Raw genomic sequence first — 22,744 nt, forward strand, 5'->3', positions numbered from 1 at the left:
TGGTACAGCGTTACTTAGTTTTCCAAGACCTTTCGAACGAGGTATTACTCGACCCATGTTCCCATTTGACATTTCAAAGTTACCCCCCGTTACCCCCATTTACGGGGGGCGAGGAGGAGTACTTTTGGCGGAATTGGTTTTCCCCCTTAGCAATATATAACGTGTACTTCAAACATTTCTTCTATGTTTTATCATTTTTCAGATATTTCCGTGGATTAATTAAAATGGCCCACCCTGTATATATATATATATATATATATAAAGCAGTTTAATTAAATATCTAAGATAGTTACCAAGTTCTATCACAAAACATCTCTACTTCTTAATATAGTAACCCTTAGTATCAAATTTATACAGATTAAGCAAATTATTTCCAACGAAGGAATGTGGATGGTCACCTTACACGCTTAACAAATTGAACTAATTGTACTACAATAGTACATGGAAATTTTTGTAATGTATATACGTAGTATGATGTTATCTTCAACATTTCAATACAGAAACAAAATTAAGAATAACGCCATACACATAAATATTTATTTTTTTATAAATATAACAAACAATAATTTATTTTACATTTTATGTCATATAAAAATAGTACAAATTAAGAAAATCAATTATTTCAGTATTTTGTTTCACATTATTTCTGACATTTCATCAAAATGAAATAATTTTTTTTCGACTGGCTTGCGTTTTCAGCTCTGTACAATTGCCTGTACAAATATATTGGAGTCATTGTGCATTTTTGTAATTAATATTGAAAACTTTAGTTGTTCCGATAGTATAAAAGAATTGATTTGTGTGTGTATCTACGATTTGTGCAATTACAATCAAAATGATGGTTACAAAAATTTAACAAATGCACAAGCCCACGTGTTTTTTTTTTTTAATTATTTACTTGTAACAAGCTTTAACATAAAAAACTAAAAATACAATATACTATTACACAATTTACACTTGAGTATAAAAGTAATTCATATTGTGCTAAATGCCCTCTTAACTGATTTGCAAATTTTCAGAAAATATTTTATACAAAAACAAGCCTTGTAACATTTGCTCCAGGCACTCAAAACACCTTGTTACTACTCTCTTTGTTACTAAATAGACGTAGGTGACAATTGATATTCTTGCCCTCCTAAACAGTCCAGATTCGAATCCGGGAAACACAGTGGCTGACAGGTAGATCGCTTATTTTTGATTCAACACGTTCCTGATTCGATCCCCAGCCACGCGAGTTTGTGGTAGACATCACCATCATGTTCGTAATTTTCTCGTGGTTTCTACCGTTTCCTCCCACTCTCATTTCATCAACCACTATTTCATAATCATCCATCTCTCTCAGCCTAAAGGGTATAACCGCAAGACAAACTAATAATTTCACTGTATTTCTAAATTTGAGCAACATTGTTAACATGACTGACGACATCGCGACACATCTGTTTGATATTTTATTAATACTAATATAAATTATAATAGCGTACGCCTATAAGTTTCTATAAAGTGGTGACTCTGTATAGTGCTGATACTGAACATTGTAGCAGCCAATGGAAGCGGTGGCTCGTACAGTCTGTTTCGAAATTGATTTTAACTAATTATGCTTCATGGTTTTTAAATTTTAACATTTCGCGACACACGCTATGTGTCTGCACGACACTGGGGTTGGAAACCACTGGTCTAATGTATTGCAGGAAAGATGTCTTCAAAACCCAAAGTAATGCTCAAAATAAGGACCTGAGAACAACTACTTTCAATGGAAGAAGCCATTAATACGTCTTACAGATTTAGAATACTGTAGCCATTAATACGTCTTAAAGATTTAGAATACTATAAAATATCCCGGTATAAATTAAACGGAGACAAAGGCTTTCATGTTATTTAGTCTTGTTACGACTATTGGAACATACAGTATACAAAGTTTTCATACATGTACTATAACAATCAGGTACTCAGATCACAAAATATGTACTAAGAGAAACCACTTTAGTGGTAGTTAATAGGTATTTCACAAATGCCTATTATTATTCACCCTATCTTCAATTTGTATTATTTCTGAATTTACATCTTACAAAAATAATAGAAATTAACAACGCATTCAAAGATTATCATCTTTGTCAATAAAGAAATATTTTTACCATGTATTGAACTTATTAGTAACTATAGTCAACAAAATTCAATGTCCACTTAGTCTATTTTTGCTTACTTTTCACATTTCTCTTTCTTTTTCTCTGTTTAAACCTTTCTTCAATTATTTCAATACTATTCCTTATATAATATGGTTTACTGCGATAGGTGAGTACAGAATATATAATTCGTCTTTCTGTTGCATTCTAAGAAGGGAAAATAACTTTTATAATAACTTGCGTAAATATCATCCTTTAGTTAATAATAAAGCTTATCTGGACGGAGCGTTTCACTTTGCTTTACTGCATATTGACGTAAATCAGTTCTTACTACCAATTCAGTTGTTTATCTGAAGTGAAAGTATTGAGTAGGCGCTGTGAAATTATTCTGAAAATAAATAAGAAAAACATAAATTAATGTAACTAATACTAATTTTGAAAGCACAGTGTTATATATAATTACATATGTATGCAGTGGCGTATTTAGGGGGAGGGAGCTTCAAGCCCTCCTTCCGAAAAATTTGTTAGTTTTTCGGATTCCATGTACAACAATAATCTTTTTTACCATTTCTAAAAATTTCATTGACTTTCCATTTTCTTATGCTCTTTGATCAGAAATAATACTCTATACCAAATTTCATTTCATATAAGAATTGTTCTTTTTCTTTCTTTTCGTCCATCTACTCTTCTTTCTCTTTTTAGTTGTTACTTTCTTTCGTTTCTCCCATCGTACTTTCGACCATTGTTAGTTGTGATTGAAGTCGGCCGTTGTTAGTAACACCAAAACTAAAAGGAACTGATAAGCGAAACAGATGTTCCACACCAACTTGCAAGGATATCAACATAACGGGACTTTTGTTATTATAGTAACGGAATATTTACATCGTTTAGGTATAAAGAAAGGTATGTTTGAATTAAAGAAAATTAAGAGGGGGAGTTAACTAGCCCGGGAAATTAGGTAAGCCAAGAGGATGTTTCTTTTCCCTCTACGAATAGAATAAAAGGTTAGGTTCACTGTTAAATTTGTGCGTGTATCATATCACATAAGATTCACCGGTCTGCAATTTTTGCCATTAAAACTTCAATTTATGCATAAATTAAAATATATTTAATTCTCAAACTCAGGTAAGCAATTGGCTTCCTGCTTCCCCGTGTTGTGCATAGCTCCCCCAAAACAAAATCCTAAATACATCACTGTATGTATGTTATAACAAACTCAATCTTTTTCGGCCTATACGCCGGTCATATGAAAAGGTTGTATCCCTCGATCAAAACTAAGTCTGTTTCAAAATTATTACATGCTACGAAAAAAAAAAAAAAACTAGAATAAGGGAAACAAAAATATACAAAACCAACAATGTTTTCTGTTCGAAATTATCAATTTTAATTTTGAAACTGAAATACGTGTATTGTAAATTCTTGAAAACGTTTAGAAAGTGAAGGCTATGTATGCGTGCCTTGACACATCTTCCTGATGTATAGAAGTACCGGTCCACGTTCAGCTCTGTGCGGTACTTAACATTGTAAATACACTTGAATGAAGTTTCCTCCCTTCTTTCTTTCACAGACAGCAACATTTTTGATGATATGGGCAGTAGTGTAAGAGAACTCATTAATCCATAGTTTGGACATTTTCTTTCGTTAATAAGTAGTTTATATTACAGCAAGAAGATAATATATTTAACACTTATAATATATTTAATTAAATGTACGTCTAAGTTTTTTTCTATTATGCGTAATGCCCAATAACATTTTTCTGACGTCCTTGATCATAACTTGGAACAATGCGTTCAAATTTTACGAATTACAATCATTTTTCTAAGTTACCTTAAAAATTAGTTTATTTTTCATACTTTGTTTTAAGAGCTTTCCGTGTATCCCATGAAAGTCTGGCGCATATCACTACGAGTACACATAGCAAAAGTTGAAAATCACTGGTTTGTTTGTTCGTTGAAATTTAACGTCATTTATCAGCAGAGGCTATATTTAGGGCTGCTCCAATAATCAAGTAATAGATAACAATTCGATAAAATTTCAAAACCGTTTCATCGATAAAGAATTTTAATTTTATCGAAATTTCGAGACTCCCGAAATGATTGAGACTCTCAAAATGATCGAGACTCGAAATGTTCGAGACTCTCGAAGTGTTTCAGGCACTCGAAATGGAAGAAACATTAGACAACTTCGAGACACTCGAATTGTTTGAAATATATCAATATGATCGCATTTGTCGAGTCGCTTATTAAAACTTCTCTCCTTAGCAATGAAGCTTTTTCCTCACAGATCTGTACAAGGTTTAAGCAGTCTGTCAGAAGAGAGAAAGAGGAAGAGAAAACATGCATCACCCGAATGGAATTGGAACCCAAGACACCATTAGTCTACTAATAGTCACTTTGCCGATTGCGACAATAACGGGGCAGGCAGAAAAATAATTTTACGTATGATTTCGACAAACACAACTTTGCAATAACTTATCAGACGAAAAAAGTTGTCTGACTAGTTTGGCTGCAAGAAGGAATCATCGGGGGGGAAGGAACCGAACTGTCCATCACTACTTTTGATAATACCCGAAACTTCGATAATACTCGAACTTTCGATAATACCCGAAACTTCGATAATACTCCTTTAATACTCGAAATTTCGATAATACCCGAAACTTCGATAATTTCAAATACCGGAACGGTTTCGAATAACCGATGACAACTCGATAAATTTTCACTCCCGAAGTTTGATAGGTCCTCAGCCTTATCGAACACCCCTAGCTATATTGAGATGTGGACCTATAGTTTACAATGAAATTCGAAACACTGTAAACGTTCAAATTTTTATGCTCCCCCACTGGGAACTGAATCTGAGACTACGCACATGTTAGTCCTAGACCAGCAGGAAAGGCTTCCTCACTTAATTGGAATGAAAAATTCGAGATTAAGTATAAGAAAACCATAATACTACACAAACCAGCTCTTAATATTACACAAACCACTACTAAAGTAAACTGATTCTTTCCATTCGACAGTCTATAAATCCCTCTCAGACATAAGGAAAATAGAAAACTGATCAACAAAGTAATGAAATTTACATATTCTAGCACTTGCTTTTATGTATATACAGGGTATCTCAAAAGTAATGGTAAAAAATGAAACCATAGATTTCTGGTACCAAAACAAGAAGAAAAAAAAAAAAAAGGTGATACGACCTATAGTCCGGAAGTGGACAGGGGCTGTGTAGACAGCTTCTAATGTGGGGGGAAAGGAACTTCACACTTAGGGAAAGGAGCTTGCCGACTTTCAAAACTGCATTGAAGATGCGTGTGAACAGTGATGGAATGCATCCGAAACTCAAAATTAGCACGTTGCATAGACGTGGGAGGACAGCACTTTAGAAATCTTCTGTACGTACGTTTATTGTTAGCACGTATGACTTAGTAGTTTGTAGTCCTAATCAGTGTAAGATACTACGTTGTTGTGTATTCTGCCTGTTATTTCATTACATTACACGACTAGTTATACTTGTTCTTATTTCTATCCGCTACCTGCAAGTTTCTATGAAGTTCCATTGCCCCCTGACATTATGCAACCAGGCTAAGTGGTCTTTGCTTTGATTCCCATCGTACATCTGCGTGCAATCGTGCCACGGATAACAATTCTTTTCCGTATAGTTTCCATCTTTACTGCACCGTTTCAATACCCCTGCCGTACAGACATTCGGTGAATCCCTAAATGACACAAGGAGAATCTCTGGTGCAGTTATGTAACATGCGTTTAATATGTTACGTAAAAATGATCTTTATGTATTTATGAACCCCCTTCCTAGCTCCTATCATTATTCCGCTGGCAGGTGTAAAGTTCCTTTCCCCCACATTCGAAGTTGTCTAGCTCCGCCCCTGTCCACTTCCGGAATATAGGTCATATAAACTTTTTTTTTCTTGTTTTGGTGCTAGAAACCTGTGGTTTCATTTTTTTTTACCATATATACGGGGCGTATCCGGGAAGAAAGTACCGTTTCGTATTCCCGCCGCTCGGCGTTCCGCGCATGCGCGCTAGTCGTCCTTGTACGTCTGCTTATGTTAAAGATGTTTATGGTGAAAACGCAGTGACTGATGGAATGGTGAGAAAGTGGGTAAGGATGTTTAATGAGCGTCGAACTAATGTTTACGATGAACCTCCGAGTGGTCGGCCTTCTGTTGTCAACGATGACTTGGTGAGGAAAATCGATGAAAAAATCCGTAAGAACAGACGTTTCACTATGACAACGCTTTTAGGCGAATTCCCGCTAATTTCCAGAACAGTTTTGCACGAAATTGTTTCTCATCACTGGCGGCATCGTTCTATGAAGAAGAACTAGATAAGTTGATTCACCGCTACAAGTGCCTCAACAACCGTGGAAACTATGTGGAAAAGTAGTGTAAGATATGTTCTTTCTTGTGACAATAAAATTTTAAAAAAATGTTTACTATATTTTTTTTCCGATACTTACTTTCCGGATACGTCTCGTGCGTATATACGCCTCATAGGATGTCTCAAAAGTTCCCTGACATAGGGTAACTGTTATTATCGGAGTTACAACAAAATATAACATCTTCAAATATGGTTTCAATCTGAAGTGAAGGAATCTCTTAAATCGGACGAGCCATTTGGGCTGTACTCTTGATGGGCCCAATACTAAATGAAAATGCAACGTTCCCATTTACCTGGACCTACAGATGTTCATTTTACTCCGACCTCCCTCACCTTCGCCTTCAAAGTGGCAGTTGGCTCTCACCCTCGCGAAGGGAATTGTCCATCGCCCTTGGAGTAATAAGTAGTCCTCGCCCTCACGAAGGGAGTTGTCTATCACCCTCGCCCACCCTCGTCCTCGCAATGAAAGTTGGTCCTCGCTTTCGTTCATCCTTACCCTCGCGATGGGAGTTGTCCATCGCTCTCGTCCTCGCCCTCGTTCACCCTCGCCATCGCAAGAATGGTTTCCATCGCCCTCGCTCGCCCTCGTTCTCGCACTGGAAAATTCTCGCCCTGGCAGTAACACTTGGCCCTCGCCCTCGCAAAGTGAGTTGTTCATCTCCCTCGCTCCCCTTCCCCCTGAAAACATGTCCTCGCCCTCACGAAGGGAGTTGTACATCGCACCCTCGACCACGCCCTCTTGTTGGGAATTTCTCCTTGCCCTCGCGCACTCTCGCCCTCGGTGTCGAAGCTTGTCCTCGCCCTCACGTCATTGTGGGCGAGGAAATTTGAGGGTGAGGATGCCCTCGAGAGGGCCACCCTCGCGAGGGTGAACATCCCTGCCTGGACCCACAACATGAGTGAATGAACTTACTGTTTGAAATGGGAGCTGGCCCTCGACATGTTACCGTAAAAAACAGTAACTTGATTCACTTATGTTGTGGGTCTAGGTAAATAGCAACGTTGCATTTTCATTTAACATTGGGGGCATAAAGAATGTACAGCCCAAACGGCTCGTCTGATTTAAAAAATTACTTCACTTTAGATTGAAAACATCATATTTGAAGACACTCCTCTTCCTCTCTTACATTTTGTTGTAACTCACAGAGTTACCCTATGTCAAGGGACTTTTTAACACCCTATATATATGACGGTATGCAGTGGTATGCCATACCGCCTCTGGTTTTTAGTGATCACGACATACCATTTTTTGTACACAGTAATTGACAAATAGCTTTGCACGTCAAAAATTTAATTTCTTATTTAGAAATAATTTCTAAGTTGCCAACACCGACATTTTCGTTATTTTTCTTACTTTTTATTTTTAAAATATATATAGGGTGTCCGGTGAGGAAGTATATATATTTTGGGAGATGATAGGGGAGATCACACTAAGCCAAAAAGTTTGTATGAACATATGGTCTATTTCCCCTCGTTTCTGAGGTAGGGGGGTGCCTATTCAGCTCTAAAACCTGCTGAGTTTCAGTTATTTGGATTTAGCATACCCTGTAATTGGTGCAAAGACGAAAATTATATTTCATTCGAAAGGTAATGAAGCAAACTTTTCAACGGTGTCAAAATTATTGCAAGTACGCGTAAAGGATGGAACAGAGGGAAAATTTTCAAATTTTCTCTTTTCAACGAACTTATAAAGTTTGTTACTGAATTCTCTATGTCTGTGTCTGTGTTATTTGCGAATTTTTCAATTTTGAGCTCTCCATTCGATAGAGGATCAAAAACTATCTAAAGAAATGATGGAATTTTCCGCGTCACTCTTACCGTTACCAAGATATTGGGCAAAAGAAGTTCCGATTTCGAGAGATTTAAGGATCTATATTTCGGGAACTGTAAGGCACAGAGAGATGATATTTTGCGAATTTTTCAATTTTGAGCTCTCCATTTTGAGCACGTGTCTTCGTAAAATAACATGTAGAAAAAATATTGTACTCAAGGAAATTATAAATGGATAGATATATTACAAGAATTGTTTAATAAGTATAATAATAAAGTACATAGAACAATTGATATAAAGCCTGTAGAAGTTAATAAGAAAAAAAATCTTTTTAAGTTCATTCTGGCAATGCTCTTGGAGCATTCTCAACTGGTTTCTTCTTACAGTTATCACCTGTTATTGAGTGGAAACACTGTCACTAAGGCAACAGAAAAAAACTGGGTAGATAGTACACTCTATGCTGAGGATGTTTGATAGATTCTTTATTTGACCCACATAGCTCTGGAACTCTGTGACGAACAATGGTTAAAAAGAAGATGAGGACAGTGTCTATGTCGGAAAGATGTGTGGAACAAGCCATAGGTGAATAGTATTCCATTACAAGAGAAGTCAAATCCTTGTAATAAGTAACTAGAGCTGTCAAATTTTGAATTTCTGTAAATCTGTACAACATTCCTAATATTCGCATAGATTTTTAAGTAACAGTACAATATATTCACTGAAAGAAAGCTTGTCATCAAATATAATACCACGATCATTATGCGCCTGTGCATTTTGAACAATTAAGTTATATTACAGTGTAGTCTTATTTAATACGAATTTCCCTACGAGAAATTGTACGAGAAGAGCATTTACTAGGATTTAAATTCAAATGCTCAGTTTCACACCAAGAAGAAAGCCGTGAAGAAAGGTTTAAGTATAGAGATTCCTCTGAAGAGTTAGCAACCATAAGCAAACAGGAGGATATTACTAGATGTAGTTTGAAGATCATCGGAAAGATCATTTTTAACTAAAAGAAAGGGACTGAGAAAACTCCCTTGTGGAACACCATGTCTTACTGAAAGAGAAATGGACGCATCACCAGAAATAGCTACACGTTGTTGTCTGTCAGAAAAATAGCGTGTAATGAGCTTTAGTAATGTACCATATATATTAAACCTGTTCGCTAATTTGTGCGAAAGGAGTGAGTGATTTGCGGAATCAAATGATTTGCTTATATCTAAGTACATTAGTCTAATTGGGTGTTATTTGATATGCAATTCATAGCGTGAGAAAGTAGAACTGCTCCGTTTATTAAGCATAAACTATCAGGAAGAAAACCGTGTTGCACATATAAGGTTAGATGATTTTGAAAATTCTATCTTTGATAATTTTTTTGCAAATAATTGATAGAGGTGATAATATTGATATTGGCCTATATGAAGAGACATTACTTTTTTGTATTGTCAGATTTATGTATAGGAGTTATGTTTGTTTTCTTTCATGAAAGCGGAAATATCCTTCTGAAAAAACATGTTTAGTAGCCACGATAATGGAAAAACCAAAGAGGCAGCAGTATTTCGCAGAATTATTGTATATATGTTACCCAGAGATGATGCTTTATGAGCAGATAAAGAAATAAGATAAGACAAAACTTCATCTGGTATCGTTAATGTATGAAAGAAGAACTAAGCAAACAGGTTTGACAGGAGGAAAATAAGGGTGTGATGGGGGAGGCAAAGGAACCACTGAAGAATTCACTGAAAACTTCCGATCTGCCTTCACCAACTGCAGTCAGATGGGATGGAAGCTGTTTTCATTCTAGAGTTTATCAATGACCAGAAGCGTTGTGAATTTTCTATAGTTTCAATTGTAATATTGTCAATATAGTCTTTGTACTTTCACCTTAAAATATATTTTGAACGTCTTCTAATGTTCGAGAAATTTTGAATATTATAGCATGTTCAATTGGAAAATTTTCCACAGCTTGCATGTACTTTGTTTTAAGTACCTGCTTGATTTCGCCATCAAACCAAGCTGGAAACTTCGCTGACCTGCTCATTTTTCTCACTGGTACAAAATCCTTTACAAGACTCCTAAGCACACCAAAATAATGGAATTCCATTGCCTATTCACGCCCCTGTTTTAAGATTCAAACTTAAGGTGCTTGTTCTGAAGAAAAGTAACTAATATACTTGAAAGTCTCCAATATTCTGTCTCTGTAAATTAAGATGTTTCCAGAGACCTTATACAGCTTTGTCGTTCTAATACATTATTTGGAACATTCACAATTTACCCGATATATCCATGAATTAATCAATTTATTAAAAAAATAATTCTTATGACCAGACATCAGCTACTAAAAATTTAACGAAGATTTTATGAAAACATTAAAAATCATTTTAGGTGCTTTTTTTTTTTTTTTAAATCTCAAGTGAGACTGGGCCACTAAGATTATATACATTTTTGCCGTTGCGTTTTCTTTTTTTCTTTTCTTTCCTTTCTTTTTTCGTTATGAATCCTTAAAGCATTTTTCTAACGTGGCACCATTGTAACTGTTTTTCAATCCTAGATCAGAAATGGTTCTTAATTCATTTTGTAGTTCTTGTTATGAAATTAACACTCTGTACGCTCTAAGAAAACAATTAATCCAAACATAAGGCTTTATTCTGTTGGAATTTGTCGATTGTTTTCTTAACAAAACAGCCGCGAGCAATAAGTTTTCTGGATTACATGTCGAAATTTTATTATGGAAGTGGAAATCAATATATAAAATATTTAACTTGTTGTTAGACTCTAATAAATTTTATTTTAGGGTGAATGTTGTTGAGTTCCTTTACTAAGTCAGCTAAATCCTTATCATTTTTATAGATAATTAACGTATAATCTATAAGCGAAAGTATCTTAAGAATTTATACTTTAATACTGCGCAGTTATGCTTACGAAATTATTGTTAAAAATAAAATTTATTTATAGAACTTGCGCGTGCTACTCGAACATGTTCGCATGCCAACGTCGTTCGTGCGCTCTGTGGGTTGGCCAACAACGCGATGGAGCATGTTTCCGATCTTTCTTATCTGATGCTCCCGTTTATAACCTGTGAACTTCATGACTTCTCCCCGTTGGTCTAGTAGCGTATACTGTTGATGCATGTGATTTCACATTTATTTCTGGCAGGGACACTGAATAATTTCACAGCTTATTTTTCCTTTTATCTGGCTTCGCCCCTCTTGTTGGCCTTTCATGTTCTCTTAAGTTGGGAGCCAATGCTTTGGAGAAATAACACGCAAATCCCTTAAATAATCTTAAGTTCACTCTTCCAAAGGTTTCCAAAAGCCCATTAGAATTACAGTAACAAACACGGACAAGCACTGAACATTTCTATGAGAGAATCAAATATTTAGAAAGCACAGGAAAGAAAAATTTCTACATAGATGAGAAAAAGAAAGGAAAGAAAAAAACATATTGAAAATGAGAACAGAAAAAATCATTGAATATTTACTACACTACATTTATCCTGAACATTTAAACAAATTACAAAGTATCTAAGAAAGCTGAATACATTAGTGCAGTAGCATGAAGAAGGGACCTGTATATAGTAATGAGAAAGGAAAAGCTTCCTAACTTTTTTACACCACTGTCCTTAAGGAATAGTCATATTCAAGAAGAACTTCTTATGAATACCTCGGTATACATCATCATCATCATCATAGGTATTCTGCCACTTGCCGCATCTGAGAAGCTTCCATGCTCCACGGTCTTCTACTAACCTCTTTTTCGTCTACGATTTTTTTTTTATACCGTCCATTAATTGTAGCCTCCTTCGTCCTCTCCCTCCTACCAACATACCTCTTAGCACGTCCCTCATAACACCATTCTTTCTTAGCCAATCTCCTAACTAATTTCTATTCCTCTTTGCAATATTATCTAAATTTTTTTTTCTTCCCCACAATTTCTAACACCCTCTCATTCGTTTTCTGCTCAATCTCATTCTTCTCCCACATTTCGAAACCTTACAGTAGTTTTTCATTTTTGCGTAATGTCCATGTTTCTGCTCCATACTGTACAATAGTCTACACGAGGCATTTTGAGTCTTTTCTTAACTCTTTATTCATGGTCTCACAAAACAGACTTTTCTTCCTCCTAAAGCTTCTTTCACCATTCCTATCCTTGCTTTTATTTCACGTTCGCACTTCATATCATCACTAATAATACTACCCAAGTATCGAAAACTAGTCACCTGTTCTACTTTCTCCCCTCCTACTTCTATACTTGACGCCGACCGCTTCGTTGCAATCACCATCGTTTTTGTCTTGCTAACATTTATTTTCATCCCTATACAATATGCAAGTTGATAACAAAAGCATACGATAAGCGGAGGAATGGGTTCGATATAATACTACTTATACGGAACTTTTCCTTTATTTAAAAATAAAATAAAATAAAATGAATAAATAAATAATTAAAAAAAATACGAGTGGACAATCCTAACTGGAAGATTTAAGGTAACTAGGCAATAGATCGAGCAGAAATAGCCTTACCTCATGGTATGAGTAGGTACAGCTGCTGCATAAAGAACAAATATTTGATTCGAACCGGACTGAAGAACATGGCATTTATGATATTCAGAACACCAGTATGTCTCCAATGCTTGTAAATCTTTGGACTTTGTATTTTCACCAAGCCCTTTCTCGCTGACATCTCCTCCTCCTCCTCCTTAAAAAAAAAAAGAAATCATATAGGTATTTAAGCCACGTAATTTACTTGGTTTCCTTGAGTTTGGTAAGTTTTACTTCTACAATCATTCAACAGTTTTCAGAAAACTCAAATAATTTACAAAGGCTGTTCAACTCTACAGATTAAGTTTTATAAACAAATGAATTATACTTTTACATAAATGAACGAATTTGTAGTTTTTAAAAAAACTTCAACTCATTAGACAATTTACAATAATGCTATCTTGCATATTGCAGATTTCACATGAAAGATTCAATAATTTCTCATAAATTGCATGATACTACGATATATATTTGTATGAATTTTAAGTACTTTTGTATTTGCATCGAACTCTCCTCCAATCTCAAACACAAAAAGAGAACTTGCAGAAAAAAGATTTTCTCTGAACAGAGAACTGCGAAAATGGCCAATGTTGCCAACTAACAGAATTTACTTTTAAGTTCCTGGGTCATATTGCGTGTTTATTCTACAGTTACAATACAAAAATAACAATAATAACTTGAATTGGTTTAGATTAAGTATATTTGCTAAATTCACTCTACGTGTAAATACAATTTTAAAATGAGTAATTATAATATCTCGAGTGTTAGTGAAACATATATTCAAATAGAAAAGAAGAAAACCTTTACCTAGAACAGTATTAAACACGAACGCGATATTTGACATCATCTATACCTGCTCTGAAACCCTGGAGAAGGCTGAAAGTAATCGAAGAGCAAACAATAACGGGTGATGCAACTAAATAACAGTGTTATCAACCAAATGGGGGGAATTATGTCCAAATGATTGGAGGTCTATGGGCTCAGGAAATACTTTATAGCTCTTCCTGTATTTCCATAGTTTATGTTATGGAAAATACCACCTCATTCTCAAGATGTTCACTGTGTTTCTTTCTATATTGTTGCAATGTAAGTTTAACATGAGACTTATTACCGATAAAATGTACCAGAAACAAATCTATTAGTTTCACTTTATTTATTTATTTATTTATTTATTTATTTATTTATTATTATTATTATTATTATTATTATTATTATTATTATTATTATTATTATTATTATTATTATTATTATTATTATTATTATTATTATTACACGGCGAGTCATTAACAAGTTGATACCTTTAACATACTGTCATTCGTTCCAGATAAACTGATAAGAGATCAAAACAAGTTTTCTGCCCTCCACACTTATGCACGTGATCTAATAAATGTAGATTTTGGTGTTCCTCTTTCCACCATCAACATCCGCACACGGAGCTACAAAATGTATCTAAATATGTCTAAAGAACTAATTATAACTTTCATAATAGCACTTTCAAACCACTTTAGTGTACTAATCTGTATTAGGAAGACAAGTAGTAAAATTGTCAACCAATGAAAAAAGAAAAAAAAAAAATGATCATTAATGGATGTTCTGGGCTGTGAGATAATGTGATGGCAAGCGATAACATAGTTGGGAATCGACAAGCTGTTTCTATATCCATATGATAATTTTCCTTTAATATGCAATACAAAAATATATTCAATCTGTATTGGTAATATCAAAGCGTCAACATGATAACGACTGAACTTCAAACGACTTTAAAAAAAAAAAATATCACATCTTTAGTATATAAACAATAATCAATGCTACTTTTAAATATGAAAACTTAATATATTGTCCCCGCTGCATTCTTCGAGACCCAAAAGCTTCTCCGAGGTGTCTCGAGTTGGTGCTATTGAGGCCTGACCTAGACCATCCATTAAAATTAATTTCACAGTTTCACAGGAATACTGGTCTTTTCTTTAGTGTGGTTAGTTTAATTTCACTGCTAAAGTGATTTGGGTCTTGGAGATTCGTGATTGTGATAAATCCTGAAAATTAAAAGTATAATATAACTGATTTATGATTAATTTGTGTGATCATTATCCCGTGATGGAAAATTTGTCGAAGTGCACTTTTCTTGAACATTGTTTTCTTTGATAATGAGATTTTTATCACAGTACACATGAAACACGTAGCACACTTCTTGTGATTAAATAACAGTATTGTGCTAATTTCTATGGTTACAAATGAAATATTATCTTGAAAGGTCTTCCACAGAACTAACTTCGTTCAACTGTATATTCCTTTTTTTATTTCATAACTTAAAAAAAGTTTTTGTTACTCTCGACAAATCGGTGATCGCATAACTCAGTTATTTCTACTTTTAATTTTTAGGATTTATAACAATGACAAATTCCTAAAATATGAAATCACCTTAGCAGCGAAACTTTATTAGTCACCAGGGTTGGCTGGTTTAAACCAACTAGTTTAAAAAAAAATGGTTTAAACCAAAAAACGAAAAATGTTCGTAAAAGTGTAAGTATTTGTAAAATCTTGAAGAACACACATTTGTGGGTTATCACGCGTCACTCCCGCATATTATTCGTATTAGATTCAGACCTAAATTCCCCATTCATTACTCGAAGAGATTATACTACAAAAGAACTTTTTTTTTTTTTTTTATAAGTTTATGAATGTTTCTTTTGTGATTTTTTATAGTTTGTTATTGTTTTTATGCAATTGCAATCAAAGAAAAATTCTAAATATTGTTTCGTTTTAGTAATGTTTACTAATGATAAAATACATCGAAATACCGTACCGTATCGAACGAGTGGGGGGGGGGGGAGCTCATACAAACTCCACGAGAGGCATTTACTGAAATCAGAAGTATCTGTGGTATCTATTTATGTATAAATGGGTCAGAGTCAAAGTGGACTCAAATAATTCTTATCTTTATTCACTTTTCTTACTGATATGCAAATTAAGTCGTTGTATTCTTTTTTAACTTGGACTAATAAAAGTCATAGTGAACTAACTTGGACTTAATTAGTCCCTCTGTACTCTGCAATATTTTGAAATTGTCCATATGTAATTCTGTATAATGGTTTCACTTGTACACCTGTTTATCTTTTTGTCCTTCTCAAATTACGCTTGACAATTAGACCATTATATTAAAAGTCAGTACAACGTATTTTATCAGGAATCCATCGTGAGTGAGTCGGCAGACTTATCACATTTGTGGCCAATTAGTCCCGGTTTCGAGTTCAAATGGAGGACAATTTGTTTCGGATGTAAGTCGAGAAACGGTTTCGGTTTGGGCACCGTTTTAAGTTTATGTGACCCCTTCTAGCATAACCCGGTTGTTACATAATAACACCAAGGTGAAACAAACTTATTTCTGTCTATATGTGATATAAATACATAGAGCAAATTATTTAAACCAAAAAAAACCTGAAAAAAAAAAAAAAAAAACGAGCTTTCTGGTTTTTCAATAAAAACCATGGTTTTTGCCAACCCTGTCAGTCACAGTAAAGAAGAGGCGAGTATATCTCGAAACTATTTATGAAATTAATTCTTATGGATGGTCTAGATAAGAATTTTCTGTCTATTTGAATATTTCAGTATGGATCCAATAGTGTTAGAAATATGACAAATACCTAATAAAGCAAAATCAATATTTTCGTATTACACAGTACTATTCTATTTACCTTCTGATTGTTCTTCATGTTTCATTACAGTAGAAGTTACTTGTCGATAAAATAATTTCAGAACATCTAACCGATGAGCTCCACTTAAAGACCGATTTTCTTTCTTAGTAGCATCAATATGTAAGTTAGAACATACCAAGTATTTAGCCATTTCACAATTCACCAGAAGAAACCTACGGTAAGAAAATGAAAAGAACTATATATTGTATTTGCATTGTATAATTTAGAGTAAATATTTTACTCCTAATAAAAATTAGGTTTAGAGTTTTAAATATTTGCAACACATTCATCGGTGGTGGGTATGCTATTCAAATGAATTTTCAAATTTCCAACTCAAAGTTATGAAATACAATATCTTAATATAAATAAAAGTAATAATAATAATAATAATAATAATAATAATAATAATAATAATAATAATAATAATAATAATAATAATAATAATAATAAAATTGACTATAAATCAAAAAGTATTCATCTTGCTCTTTTCTACTATATTCAGAATTTACTAAACAATTATTAATACAAGCACTTTCACTGTTTTCCTTCGCAGGGTTTTCAAGATGCAGGCAAGATTATCAATTAGTACACATTATAAAAAATAATCACAGACATTACGCAGCTTCCAGATTTTTCACAATGGAAATATCTTCAGCATATCATTTGTTTAAGCATAAGTGAGGAAATTTTTAGATCAAGAAGTCTACAATAACAATTTTGAAGCTATAGCTTTCTAACACAAAGGTTTGCTCTTGTATATTATACGAAATCATACAAAATCTTATGATTTCTTTTATTGTACAAGAAGAGTGAAAGCATAAATATTTATGAAAATCTGTTAACAATTTACGCAAAGTGTTCTACGCAATAAAATGTTTACAAAATCGTCGTAAAACGGAAGGAAAATACAACTGGCCGTATGGATCAATGGAAAATATTTACAGAGTAGTTTCCTGAATAAGAAATAGCAATGAGGTACTGCGGTGCTAATCTACTTATATTATTTATTAAATTTTCCCCACAATGCCCTTTACGAAAAATATAAGAAAATAAAATCTTCGGCACTAACACAGAATAGGAATAAAATACTGAAGGAGCTAAGATGACCATAGCAAAAACAAAATGCAATTTACCGACTGGGATTCTAATCAGATTGTGCATATATTCGAGTATCTGAAGAATAAAAAAGTTGGAAGATAGTAATCACTATAACGGTGACTTCCCGAGTGCTTTATGTTAGACTAATATGACGCTAATTTTAAGTATACATTTATTTTCATATTTCTACCTTGCTAAATGTGTCTTGCTTTTTAATTTTTGTGTACTCAATGAACATACTGTATGCAACAACAAAAGGAAACCTTTTAAAATGATACATTGTGAAATAATATAATGGTTTGTCTGTCACGCTTTGCCATACTGATGCTCAAATCAGCTTGCATCAGACAAAATTTCAAGCATACAATTATGTTTTCAAGTGTAAAATTGGTTTTCTGATGACTGTTGAATAGAATTCCAGCAAATAAGAGCATTTCTTAGTTCTGCCTGTTCGTGCTGTCCCAGGAGTGTTAACCTGTCAACTAATATGAAATGAGACATTATCATGAAGAAGTTTGTAGCCTCAATTTGTGACTCACTAGATTTGCTGTCAATTATTCAGCAAAAATCAAGATCTAGAAGACACATTTCACACTGATTCACGATGTTCTGTGTATATTCTGAATCATAATGTTTTAAATGTTAAGATTCTTCATTTCTCTAATGTTAGGGAAATAAATAAACCGTAACCAAATAACTTTCTAAAATCAAATGTACTAAATGAATCATAAAATTCATATTTATAAACTGGAAGGCAAGAATGACAGCAGTTTATTTATTTATTATTCATTATCCTTTTAACGGAGATAAAAGTCTTCAATTACAGAAGGTATATAAATATTATACAACATAATATAAATAGTATACATCATAATATAAAAGTATATAACATAATATAAATACTTCATACATTGTAATATTTATGTTATTAAATGAAAACAATCATATTGACAAAAATAGATATTTAAGACAAAGACAATAATGAGTATTGTAACAGTATAAAAACATTATCTGTTACCTGTTATGTTAGTAAAACAACAAACAAATTAGAGAAAAAGACAAGTAAATAACAGCTTCACATTCTGAAACTACGGTTAAGATTAAAGAAAACCAGATGTCGCTTTCTGTTACCGTTTACGTTGGCGATCATCGTTGAATTGCAAGTGGTTAATTTCCAGCATTTCCAGTGTGAATAGAGGATTAACGGATAAGATGGATCCTAATAGCTATTGCTTAATAGGAATTTCAGCTGAGTGGTAAGTTGAAAAAGCATGTATTCTCATAAATTTAAAAGTGGTTTTCAATGGAGAACATAATTCTACAAAATTAGGTCTATACTACATATACCATTACACAAGATGTTGTAGTGCACAGTATCTGCAGTAGTAGATCGTTTAACAAAGTTGTTCGAGTACAATGATTCACATTAATCTAATCATTTTTCAAATGGGCACACGAAAAACGCGCAACATGAAGTTTTGAAAAGAGAAAAAAACATTCAATGAGAATTACCCAGAGCTACTGATGAAGACAATACAGGTTACTGAAACAATTTAGTGCAATTACAGTGGATCTGAAAACAGCGAGTTCTTATATTTCTACAAATTATATAAATACAGTAAACTTTTGACAATCCGGCCTCGTTTAAAAACAAATCGTAATAAAATAAGAAATAATATTTTGACCGGTATACTCAATCTTTAATGCTTTCATAAAAACGTGACTTTGACAAAACGTTGCAAGCAAAAACTTGACAGGAAAAATCTCATCCAATCTTCGAAAGGGCTCGAGACGATTGAGGCAGCGCTATAGTACATTGTTTAGGACAAGGAAGCAAGTTTGCTTAAGTGAAGGAACATTGCATCGCGGAAGACGGCTAATTGGGAGAAGTCTATCAAAGACTTTTTAAAAACTAAACACTATAAATTTTGACTCTTTTGTCTTAGGTCTACCTTTTCACATTTGTGTAATCATTTATTAATGAGTAGTGAAATAAGTTTAAATATTTTCTTTTCAAGTATAAACCTAGATTTTGCGTTAAGGTTTCGTTTATTTTAAACTTGGCCGTATTCATACTGTACAGTGCGTATCATTTTACATTTTCTGCCATTAAGTTAGACATTATAAAATTTATCTTAAAATACGTACAATATTTTTATTCTTGAATCTTCTTTTCCTATAGTAAATTCTTAAAACGTATAGCAGAGTACATAACCAACATTTATAAAGTACTGGCCTGAACCAAGAGATCAGAAAATATGAATAAGAGCGGGTTTTAGTATGAAAAGTGTGCTAATAACGGTATAGGTGGAGTAGGAATTGAGTAATTATAGAACTCCGGCATATCCGATTATTTTGTTATCTGGCCTGCCCTTCAGCCACATTCGATCAAGTAGTTGTGAGTCTACTGTGTATGTCAGATCTTATTCCTAAATAAGTAACAATTATTATTTTAATTATATTGCTTTTGTTGTGTTCTTAATCTTCTCTTATTATTGCTACTTTTACTTATCATTAATTTAACCCATTAACGACCAGATTGAGCCACCATCACTTGTCTAGTAGTTAGCATGCGTGTCTTTGGTGTACAAGGTCTGAGTTCAATACTTAGTGGAGAAACACGTACGTACTACAGAGATTCCGCTTTACGCTCTCGATTCCCTTCTGCACAGCCTTTGCTTACAAAGGACGTAAATGCAAAAAACCAATCAATCAATCAATCAAGGGTCATATATGTGTTATATTCTGGCCGGCGAACGATGATTTCTGACAGCTCAGCTCGCGAGGACGACTGAGGAGTGCGATGTTGCCATGCGCTTCTCGCGTAAGGGGAAAATCATCTGCTTTCTCGTTAAGGGTGAAAGGGATGAGTCAAAGTTTGGCAATGTGCGGTGGTTACCATGGAGACGCGACAAGTTCTGAGCCTAAGGTTGGTTGACCTGCTGTCTTCTGCTCGCTCGCCGTGGTCTTATGCAAAGCTATCAGAAATCATCGTTCACCGGCCAGAGTATAATATGTATTAATTTATGATCTCAGAATAATGGAAAAATGCCAAACTTCAAATAAAACTTTAGTTGATATTGGACCTGAACTATTGGATAAATAACGACTTGTAATCTATGATACACAGAAGGAAAAAATGCACAACTGGACCGAGACTCAAACCCGGGATCTTCGGTGTACCATGCCGCTGCATTAACCATTACGTCACCTAATCCGCTCCTTAAACAGTCATATATTCCCTCACTCTTGAGTGAATGAATACCGACTCCAAGAGTAAGGAAAAAATGGCTGTTCAGGGAGTGGACTGGATAGTGTAGTATCACATCGACACCATAACTCGAAGCTCACGGGTTTGAGTCATGCATTTTTCATTTTTTGTGTATCATTCAATTCGCACCTATAGAGGAATTAGTATGTTAAAAATCGATCACTTGCTCCATTTATCAATAGCAATTGTAATCTTAAATAAATTCGTAATTGTAATTAAACTACAACCTTAAGTAACTGATTCCCATTTATGGCTCGTACCCGAAAGTATTCCTCATTCGTACTACTATATTACACTTTGATTTACATTAAATTTCATATGTAATACATACGCAAGTACTCCTCTATCCACTGGCAAAGATGCTGGGAAGTTTCTGGGGAAAGACTGTTCAGCAGCTCTTAAAGTATCAACAGCATTCTTCCACATCTGGATTGCTGATTGTTCAACTTCAGCGAGAGGTGGCGTAGGACCACACAGAACACATACTTCAACAGATGGCATTAGATGACATGTTACCAACCGGAAAGGTACCTATAAGAATACAAGTTTTATCTTCATAACAAACCAAACAAAATGATCATTATTAATTTTTTTAAGAATTAACACTGATTATATAACATAAATCACAAGGTTTCACTTCCATATACGGCTATCTGGTTTTGGTTTCACATTTTTGTTTTTGTGGCAGTTATCCGTCGACAACTCTTACATAATAGTCATCAGGTCAGTAGATGAACAAGGAAAACATTTAAAGTTCTAGTACCACTTTAATTTCTGTCGGTTCAAAACATTTTTGAAATTATGCACCAACTCAATAATTTGTATAAATTTATATGTATTATTCTTGAATCTTACAGAGATCCTATGTATAGTGGATTGTTAAAACTAATTTGTAAACCTTTCAACGTACTTTGGTATGAGGAAGACGTACTTTGATGTGAGGAGACAACACACATATGGACTAGCACTAACAACAACATACCATTGCGCTTTAGCCTTTAAATTCATATACGAAAGAAATAAAGGAAACAAAACAGATAAAGGTTAGTCTACTCTAAGGACAATTAACAACAAACATACTTATATATAGATAAATTTCATTTTCAACAATTACGAACTAATGCCTTCTCGTAGACAGATGGGTAATGTACACAATATAATGCGAAATTTCGTCGGATTGTTAGGAGAAAAATTATTTTGCAAAACGTATGTACATAGTCATACAAAAAGGAACAACTTAATTTTTAATGTAAAATGAAAAAAAAGAGTACATAATTCAATTTTTTTTCTTTGATCATGTTTGCTTATATAATGCACTTGTAGAAAATGAAAAGTAAACATCCCGAAAAACGTTGCTTAGAAACACTGATTTATGTGAGTTACTGGTACAGTACTTTACATGCGACAATAAACAGGGCCGCAATATCGATGTAATAGGAAGCGAGCACTGGCTGTGAACGCTCCGAGGTCTTAGCAGCAGTTGATGACGTGTCAAAGGAGTAGTCGAGTGTTTCCGGCACATGCTTTGCATCAGGTTTAGAGTGAATGTCAGATATACATTACGACGGCTCAAACGAGCTGAGTTCACGCAGTAAGAAATTATAGCCGTCCGTTTCTGCTGCTCATACGAAGAGAAGGTCATCCAACCCGTTCTATTTGCGCTGTTGCATCATGAGAGAGATGTGGTTTTCCAATATCTACCTTTACACCGCTCATGCTGCCTAACGCGCTCTCCAAGATACGGGGCACCTTGCCTTGCCTGCGTGATCATCAGATCTTTTCCCCCATTGAATACAAGTACGACTAGATTCGACGGCATCTGGGTCGATCTACAACCAGCAACAAATCTTGACCAAC

At 34.2% G+C, this 22,744-nt stretch overlaps 1 protein-coding gene across 3 annotated transcripts in view; it reads right to left on the reverse strand.

The window, feature by feature from the left end:
• Positions 1-383: 383 nt before the first annotated feature.
• Positions 384-22,744, reverse strand: part of fy (fuzzy planar cell polarity protein-like protein) — a 54,468-nt gene continuing 32,107 nt past the window's right edge. The window contains exons 6-9 of one of the 3 annotated variants that reach the window (XM_081759119.1): positions 21,219-21,418; positions 16,519-16,691; positions 12,809-12,980; positions 384-2,508 (exon numbers count right to left, since the gene is read on the reverse strand). In XM_081759119.1, the coding sequence (XP_081615245.1) occupies positions 2,451-2,508; positions 12,809-12,980; positions 16,519-16,691; positions 21,219-21,418 (603 nt within the window). In that variant the 3' untranslated portion in view covers positions 384-2,450. Of the gene's footprint in view, positions 2,509-12,808; positions 12,984-16,518; positions 16,692-21,218; positions 21,419-22,744 lie in introns of all 3 variants that reach the window. The other 2 variants (XM_081759120.1, XM_081759118.1) reach the window with 2 other exon arrangements.

The sequence above is a fragment of the Thermobia domestica genome, chromosome 5, assembly GCF_964235325.1.
Source record: "Thermobia domestica chromosome 5, izTheDome1.hap1.1, whole genome shotgun sequence".
NCBI lineage: Eukaryota > Metazoa > Arthropoda > Insecta > Zygentoma > Lepismatidae > Thermobia > Thermobia domestica.